A 9,671-nucleotide genomic window follows, 5' to 3' on the forward strand; every position below is an offset into this window, starting at 1 on the left:
ATTATTTATCATTTTTAGATGGAATTAAAAAAAATATTACACGATATATTTGTGTTTAACAATAATAGTCCACATATTGAGCACATTTACAAAAAATACAAATACAAGAAAAAAATAAAATAAAATGTGAAGGCCTCATAAATAAATCAATGAAGATTTATAAATATTTTTGAAATTTTCTGATGTCGAAAAAGGGATCGTTTAGGCAAATATCCAAATAAAATAGGCATAAAAATTATGATCAAGGTATAAAGGTGTGTTTTTCCAAACACACCCTTAACAAACACAGTTTGGGTCGGCTAGGCCTAAAGCCTAAACCCGACCAACTCTTTTTTTTTTTGGGTTGGATCTAGCCTAACCATGCGTGAAAGGTTCACACATGCATGCAACAGTAACTAGTTAATTATTTTAATAAGGAAGGAAGGATACTTACCTAGGCGTGCGGCTGCTGAAGGGGAAGTCGAGGGAGACTGAGCAAAAAATAGAGGGGTTGAGGGGGGCGATGACTAGTATAGGGTTCGCTGCCCCTTTTCTTTTTTATGTTTCTCTCTTTTAGGGTTTCTGGTAATGGCCTCCTGTTGGGGTCTCTTCTTATAGGGTTTTGCTTTGATTGCTCTTTTTTCTTTTCTTTGTATACTAAAATCAGTATTTATAGTGCAAAAATCCTATCATTTGCGAGAAGTAAAGTCTCAACAAATTCATTCTTTTTTTTAAAGTTCGACTTAGAATCAAATTTAAAAGCAGATAACTATTATTATCTTGAAGGTAATGATTATTTTTAGATTAAAGATAGAATGACAAAAGCACTTTGTAGTTCCAAGTTTTCATGCAAGTTGACAAATCTTATTTTTTATCAAAATAAATCTCTGATATTTTAATTTTACTTTTTAAACCCTGTAAAATTAAATTAAAAATCAATAAGCCAAAATTAGGTTACAACATAGAAAATTGGATGATAAAAAGTTATTATATAATGCATCTAATGGAGACTTATTTATCAATCTTTATGCTCTGTGAGGATTTTTTTTTTTTTAATTCTTCTTGGCCATGAGAATGGTTGCATGGATTGACCAATCATTAGACATTATAACTATATTTTTTTAGTTTGATTCTTTTAACATCATAACTAATATATTATTTTAAAGAATTTATCCATCAAAAGTATAAATTTGTTGGCGATCACTGGAGTAATTTTTTGAAATAATAAATTAGTTCACTAGGTGTGCCAATTTGTTGATCTTTAGATAATCAATGTATTGATTCAATGTTGGCTAATCGTTAATTTTTTGGTTAATATACTAGTTATTTAGACAAGTAGCAACTTTGCAAATTAAGTGAATAATCAAGTAGAGTATAAAATTCTTCACTTGATTTTAACAGATTAAGAGCAGAAAAGAAGTGCAATGCCTAAAACTATAAACTAGATTATAATAATAATAAAAAGCAAAGTAAATAAATCAATAAATATAAAAAAAGAAGCTAAATTATAAGAAAGCAATAAAATAAAAAACCTGTATATTGCAAAACACTTATGAATAAATGTGTATATAGGGAAGAACATCATTTCTTGCTACAGATGATTTATTTATTATAGAGATAGAAGTTTACATATACTTAAAATCTTAATCTTATAATTTATAGAACAATTATAGAACTTGAATGTTGATCAATTGTAATTTTTTTAATTATTTAAAAAAATAACAATGAATAACTATTATTTTTAACTAGATCATACGTGGATGAGTTATTTTTTATATAAAAACTTGCTTACAGAAATGAAATAACCTCTCTATGGATATTTTATTTATTCATTAAATGACCCTTTTTGTTTGTGACAAAAATATAATGAAAAAAGTAAAAAGGTACAAAAGGCATCATTAATGGCTGTGAGGTGCAGGGAATTATGATTTCAGTTTTCGTGGGTTTCCACATAGTGAGATAAAAAAGTATATACTTGAATTGCTATGAAAGGAAGAAGGGATAGAACAAATCTGTCATCATCCAAAAAAATAGAAATCCATTAATTTGTCCTGAAACAGTTTCTATCGAGGCTGAATACCCTTCCACCGATCGATCCAACAACATGAGTTTTTGGAAGATGAAATTAGTGCAAAATCTTTTTATACTCCCATTTCATTCCACATTTAAAAAGAAGATAGAAAGAATGGAGATAAAAAAGAGTGCTAATATCAAAATTTTGGGATATATATACACATAGTATTAGAAAACTATAGATCATATATTTAGCCTAAAACCTGTAAAAGATTCGTGTCGAGTGCTATTCAATTGCGTATACGTGTATGTTCACATTATGATTTATTTCCTAGACCATTCAAAAAATGCCTGTTTTTCATGATCTTCAATCCATGAAATTTTATGTCCAAGTCACATTTTGTTGTTATGTGTTCTTAGTTTTCCACGGGCAATTTTGGATTTTATAATTTTTTTCTATGCTAATAGTTATATTATGTCTGTTTGCTTTTAAAAAATGTCTATAACAATAATGTAAGTGTAATAGTCCTTTAACTATGAAATAGTATTCTACTTATATCAAATGGCTTAATTATTGGTGTAATATATAACATCATATATCAAACAACCAATTTAATTTAAAATATTTGTGCAAATTTATCAATTAGTCGAAGAAATTTTTGATATTATATAAAAAAAATCATATTAACTTGAAAGTTCAAATTTTTAAATGAGATTTTAAAAATAGTTTTATATTAATCTTCTAACATCATATGATATTCTTAATTAATTGCAACAAAATCACATATAATCTTAAAACAAGTTTAATGTTGTCTCAAGTTCAAAAAATAGAAAAGTTAATGAATTTGTATCTAAATGTGTCCCATGTGTCCCCTTCTTTGTGCCCCTATACATATATATAACGAGTTCAAACATCAAAAACAAAATGAAATCAATTTTAAGAAATAACAAAGAGAGATAATACATGTAATGTCATCCATATTGTAAGCCCTATCACATCAACATCAAGGAACAAAGGGAAGGTAAACAAAAATACATATTAATTAGACAAGGAAACAGCATAGTTGTGAAGCTGTAGCTCTTATATAACAAACTTGATATATATATATATATATATATATATATAGGGCAAAATATCAAATTATAGTGACTCTGAGGCTGGGTCTCAAACTTGCACCTTTTCTCATGGTCCTGTTGACAGTTGATGGAGAAAACAAATGAAGCTTAACCTGTCGGTTTCCCTGCCAAAAATCTTCTCTACAAGCCATGAACATGTATCTTGTCGGTTCACCAATCCTACCAGCTCTTCCACATGAAAACAATTGATTGGGATGATGAACAGATGTTAGAAATTGATATTCAATATTTTCCTTTCTTGTTCTTGAGAATTCTAAAGCGAGATCTGGCAGCGGCACTATTCTACCAGTGAAAATAAGTCGTACACATTTCTTTGACTTTAGGGAAAAAAAGTCCTCGTTCAATCTTTGGAAACAAGAAATATAATACATTGATCAGCGTGCCTTTGCAACATCTAATTCTGGCCACTTCTTAGCAGCCAACAATTAGAAATATAGGTACAAATGAAATGGACAAAAGGCCAATTTTTCTGCTTCATCTAAACGCTGTTGACAACTTTTTCAAGTGTTTTACTTCTAGGAAAGTTGCATACAGTTAATGACTTGGATAGAGCTGCACACCTTTCAGCATTAAAAATCCGAGATGTTTTGTGCATAGATTATCAATATTGCATGTAAGTGAAAGTTGCAACACCTTCTTGAGGTTGAGAGCCATAGCAGGAATATGGGACCATTAAGAACAACCTGCACGATGAGCTTATTGCGTTGCACAGGATATATGCTACCTACTTTCACAACCATTATCTCTTTAACTTTTAGAGCTTGTGGGATGGTTGAATGTAGATTTTGCTCTTTTCCCCACCTTGTTACCTAAAGCTTGAACCTTTGTTCATGATGATTTTGAGATTATGTGCTTAAACTTAGTCACTGGTCAATGATAACACAACTTCATCATTAAGATCACAAGAGCAAAATAATTAAGCAATATAATGAAAAGGAGAGCTAGATTGAAGCTTTTCGAGGCACTGCTGGCAAAAAGGAGATGATCATAACATAAAAGTTTCAATCAAAGAACATAATTAAAATTCCCAAAATGAGAGTTTCAGGACAAACCTCTCTGTAAGCACCTTCTTCTCTAAAACAGCAAAAACATTAAAAGAAAGGTGATCACTACATGTCTTCTCTTCTAAGCTTGTTTAGAAGTGCTGTGATAAGGGCGTCCCTCTTCTCAGCCCTAGCTTCTTCTCTCGCCCTTCTTTGCTCTTCTATCTCTCTCCATCTTCTATCCATCGTTGTCCTCTCATTCTCTATTCCTTCCATAATTTGTCTCCACTCCATCTCCTTCATCCTTCTCTCATTTTCCCTTGCTTCGATTGTTTCTCTCCATTGCATTTCCATATGCATCTGTTGCTTCATGAAATCTTCCAAAGTCTCTCTCAAGCTATTACTATTTCCACTACTACAACTTGCTCCACCAACTGCCTTGCCCTTTTTGATCCTCTTTCTACTGCTACCCTTCTCTCCTTCGCTAATTTCTTCATTGTCCTCCTCCTCGTCAGAAGATAGCTGCACTGCTTTCTTCTTCGACCCACTTGCCGCTCCTTCAGCATCAGCCCATAACATTCTTTGCATCCTCGATGTGAAAATCGCTTGCAACTCATTATAGAAAGGAAACTGGTGCCTCATAGACTCAGGTTCTATCGTCTCACAACCCTACGCAACAAGATGAGAAACATCTATCAAACACCATATATATACATACATATATATATAGCTAATAGGGTTTTTGTTTTTTCCATGCACTGTTCATCACTCAATAAAACAGATCAACAGACATATATTTTGTAATCTCGCTAGATTTTTCCATTTCTCAACTTCTTTAAGAAAAATAGGCTCACCTTGTATCGTGTAACAAGATTCTTCCACTTGCACTTGCACTGCTCTGCGCTACGATTATAACCCTTTTCCTTCATATTCTTAGAGATAACTTCCCACAAAACTTTGTTTCTCTTTTTCTCCATGAAAGTTGGATCCAGTTCTGCACGGATCATCAAGAACTCTTTCGTTTCTTGAATACTCCATTGAGGAAACCTATCACTTGTATCAACGTTTACACTGATGTGATGCTGCTGCTGTATTTGCTGCTGATGGTGATGAAGGTGGTGGTGAAGACCCTCCATAACAACAACACAAACACACGCAAACACAAAATAATCTAAATCAGTTTACACCCACAAGAAAGGATTGATTTGATCAAAGAAAGAAAGAAAGAAAGAAAGAAAAAGATAGAGAGAGAAAGGGTAGGAAAGATATATATGAGAAGGTGGTGTGAACGCTGAAGGGAAGTGTGAAAATAACGATTTTTTCCATTTTTTTTTTCTTTTTCGCTTCTTTTGTAAGTGCTTAGGTGTCAAAGAAAACGAAACACAGCAGAACTGATGATCTCGCTTTTTTTCCTTTCTCACGCGGAAACTGATTTATCAAAAATTCCTTTATTATTTTTTATTTCTTATTATTATTTTCTTTTTGAGGTCTGGGGGGCTGGGCTGGGCTGGGCTGCTTTCCATAAATATTAAGTTCACATTGCGTTTACGTGTCGTCAGGCTTACGATAGAATGCTATTTGATGGTGGGGGCTGCAGTCTCTAGTACTGCCATTTGTATCAAACTCGCACCTTAAGCAACAGCTATTTTACTTTTTGTTTTTTCTTTCATTTTCATTTTGAATTAAAACCATATACACAGTTTATAGTTTTGAGTAATTTCTATAAATATATATAATTGATTATCATGTTCACATGTATAAGATAAAACTTAGCCTTGAAGGCAACAATACTATCTATAGCAACAAAGGAAATGTTGTTTAATTCAGGAGGAGGGAAATTCTAGCTAGTTAGATATTGAAGGTCAGCGGGGCCATTAATTTATATATGCATATACTTCCAGTAATTTACTTACGAGGAAATTCTATTGAAGGTTCTGAGGGGGGCTATTTCATAAAATGGAAATTATATTAAACATAAAAATTCATTAAAAAAAATATCAAAATCTCATCCGGGGTCACATTTTAACCCTCCAAAAAACATTTTTTCTTCAAAAAAAATTAAAATAATATTGTTTTAACAAAAAATATCTCGGAAGAAAGGTCCAAGGTCCATGATGAATGACTTGATCATGATGAATGACTTGATCGGTCTAGGTTTGGATCAATTTAATTCTTAGATCAATTTAATTCTTAAATTAACCCAAGTTATTGATTGGATTCAATGAGTTTTTCTCATTTTTATTTTTTCTTTGACCCGTATGTGGTCAATATGTAGATTAATTTAAGTTTTGAAACTACGATCTTTCATAAATAGGAATGTTGGCCTTCTTTGATCCCACTGGAAACCACGCCAATTCTAGGAGCATATACGGACTTTGAAGCATAGTTGATTAACCGGGTCCGACTCGATGAATTGATTTGAATTGAAGAATTAATTAAGGATGAAAAGTCTGATTCAAGCTTGATTGTTAATTGAAACATCCAGGGTTAATTAAAACATCCAAGCTTTTATGCAATGAAACTAGTTTGACCCAAAGTTTATCATCTGATCAAATTTAATTTAAACTCTCAAGATCTCAATATATTCCTCCCACCAAATTCTATTATTCAAAAACAAAGAAACTTGTATTTTTAAAAGAAATTATGAATTGCGGTTGTTGTATTTCGGATATTTGATATTTTAAATATGATTTGTATTTTAAATATTTGAATTATATTTTTAAATTTTAACTTCTGAGTTTTAAAATTGTTATTTGTTTTTTGGATTGATTAAAATATGTTGAAATTAATATTAGAAGTTATGTTGAAACTGAAATATATTTCAATTTAACATGTTAAATTAATTTTTAATAGAATATATGATTGACTCACCAGGTTAATGATACCACCTAGGTTGTTTTTCAAGTTAGTCCTCAAATCGGGCCTAACAAACATGCTTTGAACACATTCAGAACTTTTTTGGCTTTATAACCAATTATTTTTTAACACATGGTCATGGATCGACGCAGATTTATGCATGTTACAGACTCCTATATCGCTAAAATTTGATGATGTATTGATATTTAATATTAATCTAGGAGTACGTACCAGCTATTATCTTGAAAGCACATCTCCCCTTTGAGTAAACTTGCTCTAAAAGCAAAGGATATCCGCGCTTAGGTCATCTCGCGATAAAGAAAATTATTATTATTATTATTATTATTATTTACCTCAATCTTAGGTTTCTCCTTGTCTTTGTTTTTTTTTGTTTTTTTAAATTAGGATATTGTCAACATTCTGGTCCTTTCTTGATGAAACGTGTGTAGGAGACAGAAAGAAAGGCTTTCGAGACACTGTACCTGCCTACGTGGCGGCTGCTTTCCTTAAAAACAAGCAACCAAAACCTTTTGCTGCTTTCCTTTGCATTGCATGGATTTCGAAATCTAAATTGGTAGTCGCAAGGAGATGTGTAAATTCCTCTTTAGTCCCTGGTTTATGAATGAACTACAACTTGGTCTTTTATTTTTGAAAACCTGTAATCTAATCATTTGATTAATTATATAGAGACCATTGCATCAGATTAGAAGTGCTCTTTGACTGAAAAGGCCCAAATTTCTTTATATGTTTATTAATGATTTTGAAAACCCATACTAAGATCATTAAAAAGTACCCAAAAAAAAGGAAGTGTTATTATGATTTAAATATACTTTCAAAAGCACTTAAACTGAAAAATAAAATGATTAATCATAAATCTACCATTTGATGAACTAAACTGGTTGAGGAAAACCATTGAATTTCTAAAGGTATAATGGTCAACAAGATTAATTAAGAGACTATATTTATAGGTATTCAGGGATTAAGGACTAGATTATAAATGAACAAAAACTCCAGAGACTAAATATTAATTTACTCTAAGAAACCAGAGAGAATTGAATCATCTAACTTGTCTGGGGTCCGGGCACCTGTGTGCCGTTGTTTTTCTAAATTTCTACGCGTCTGCCGTCATGTCCCACGTGTGGACGCCAACCATCTTTTTCCACGTGGCATACATGCAATGATCATGAGGAAGGGTTCCTAGAAAAAATGGGCGGACCCACTTTTCTTTGTTCACACGTGTGACGGACCAGATCTAGTTTTGGCCCAAATATTTGACCCGGCAATTTGACACGTCGTAAGGACATAGATAAAAATAAGAGAATCACCGCCATGGATTTAATTGAACTTACGAGAAGTTGCCGACATCCTGCGTTCCCTAGTTTATTAACGATTGAACAGCAACACCAAGAACAAGAATATTTTAATAAAGTATTCGTTTATTGAGTGATTAAAAAGTTGATTCTTCAAATATTAGTTTAGAGACGATAAATATATATATATATATATATATATTTTTTTTGTGTGTTACATATATTGCTTTAGATTGAACGCAAGATAACATTATTATAAGAAAAATGAAAGACTTTTTATTTGAAAAAAAGAGAGATATGCAAGACCTGTGTATCCCTTTATTATAGATTCTATTGGTACATTTGTCCGCGCTCCTTTTATAGATTCTATTGGTATATTTGTCCCTGCTCCATGGTGAATTGAACTATTTGTTTTTTAATTTAAAAAATATCGAGTGTGAAGATTTTTTTATATAATATTATTAAATTTAATCAAATAATTTGATTTTAAAATTTATTAACCTAGCTTTCTGTGTAGCTTAAGTTTTGAATTAAACCATGTAGAAGTTAATTTAAAGAAAATTAATTAATTTAATGGGTTAAAAAATAATTTAAATGATTAGTAAAAACATAAGATAACTTTTTTAAAAAAACTAAGATAATAATTTTGGGTTAAAAAATAATTTAAATGACTAGTAAAAACATGATATATTTTTTAAAAAAATTAAGATAATATTTTTTTTATATTAAGACGATGTCAAATTAGATAAACTTTGATCACCCTGCTACTTGGATCATGGATTTCAATAGGTTTTATGAGTTTGTTAGTTTTGTAATTTTTTTTATAATATTAGATATTTTTAAAATCGAGTATTAACCTTAAAAAAATATTTATTTAAAATTATAATAACCCTATAGAAAATAGAAAAAAATAAATCATGAATTTTATTTCTCAACCAATCTAATATTAAATAAGAGTGAAATCAAAAAAAAATTAGAAAAATAAAAGGACCATAAAATTAAAAAAAATATATATCAGATTTGAAAGATAAACCCACTAAACCCGTGAATTAAGTAACTCAGGTCAACACGTCAAACCCGCAAATCAGGTAATGGATTTCATTGGAATTAATAACTTTTTTTTCTATACTATTATTTATTTAACTAAAGGATAAAAAAACAGACAATTACAAAATCGAGCATCAAACCAATACTTAAACCTTTTTAAAATACTATGATAACTTCATAGAAAACAAAACGAATAAATTATAAAAATTAAATCTCAATTAGTCTAATATCAAAGGATAAAATTTTAAAAAAATATGAATTTATATAAAACAAAAAAGAAAAGAAAAGTTAAGCTTGCCATACACATTAACGGGCCCATGAGCTTTCTAAAATTTAATAATATGTT

At 30.6% G+C, this 9,671-nt stretch overlaps 1 protein-coding gene across 2 annotated transcripts; it reads right to left on the bottom strand.

Moving 5' to 3' along the window:
* Positions 1-3,100: 3,100 nt before the first annotated feature.
* Positions 3,101-5,416, bottom strand: LOC105121929 (trihelix transcription factor GT-3b-like). Of its 2 annotated transcripts, XR_841622.1 has the most exons (3): positions 4,967-5,416; positions 4,182-4,781; positions 3,101-3,297 (listed from the first exon to the last, which is right to left on the bottom strand). XR_841622.1 is itself a non-coding variant. In XM_011020798.1 (2 exons), exons 1-2 carry the CDS (start codon positions 5,246-5,248, stop codon positions 4,239-4,241), a joined length of 825 nt encoding a protein of 274 aa, XP_011019100.1. In that variant the 5' UTR covers positions 5,249-5,416; the 3' UTR covers positions 4,023-4,238. The 2 variants fall into 2 exon arrangements, 1 of the variants encoding a protein (XP_011019100.1); XM_011020798.1 differs by lacking the exon at positions 3,101-3,297 and having other exon boundaries at positions 4,023-4,781.
* Positions 5,417-9,671: the final 4,255 nt, after the last annotated feature.

This window comes from Populus euphratica, unplaced genomic scaffold, assembly GCF_000495115.2.
Source record: "Populus euphratica unplaced genomic scaffold, PopEup_1.0 scaffold46.1, whole genome shotgun sequence".
NCBI lineage: Eukaryota > Viridiplantae > Streptophyta > Magnoliopsida > Malpighiales > Salicaceae > Populus > Populus euphratica.

Coding starts and splice junctions, on each gene's coding strand:
- LOC105121929 (XM_011020798.1), bottom strand. CDS start 5,248: ATGGAGGGTCTTCACCACCACCTTCATCACCATCAGCAGCAAATACAG. Junction 4,782..4,966: donor ATCTTGTTACACGATACAAG/GTGAGCCTATTT, acceptor CTTGTTGCGTAG/GGTTGTGAGACGATAGAACC.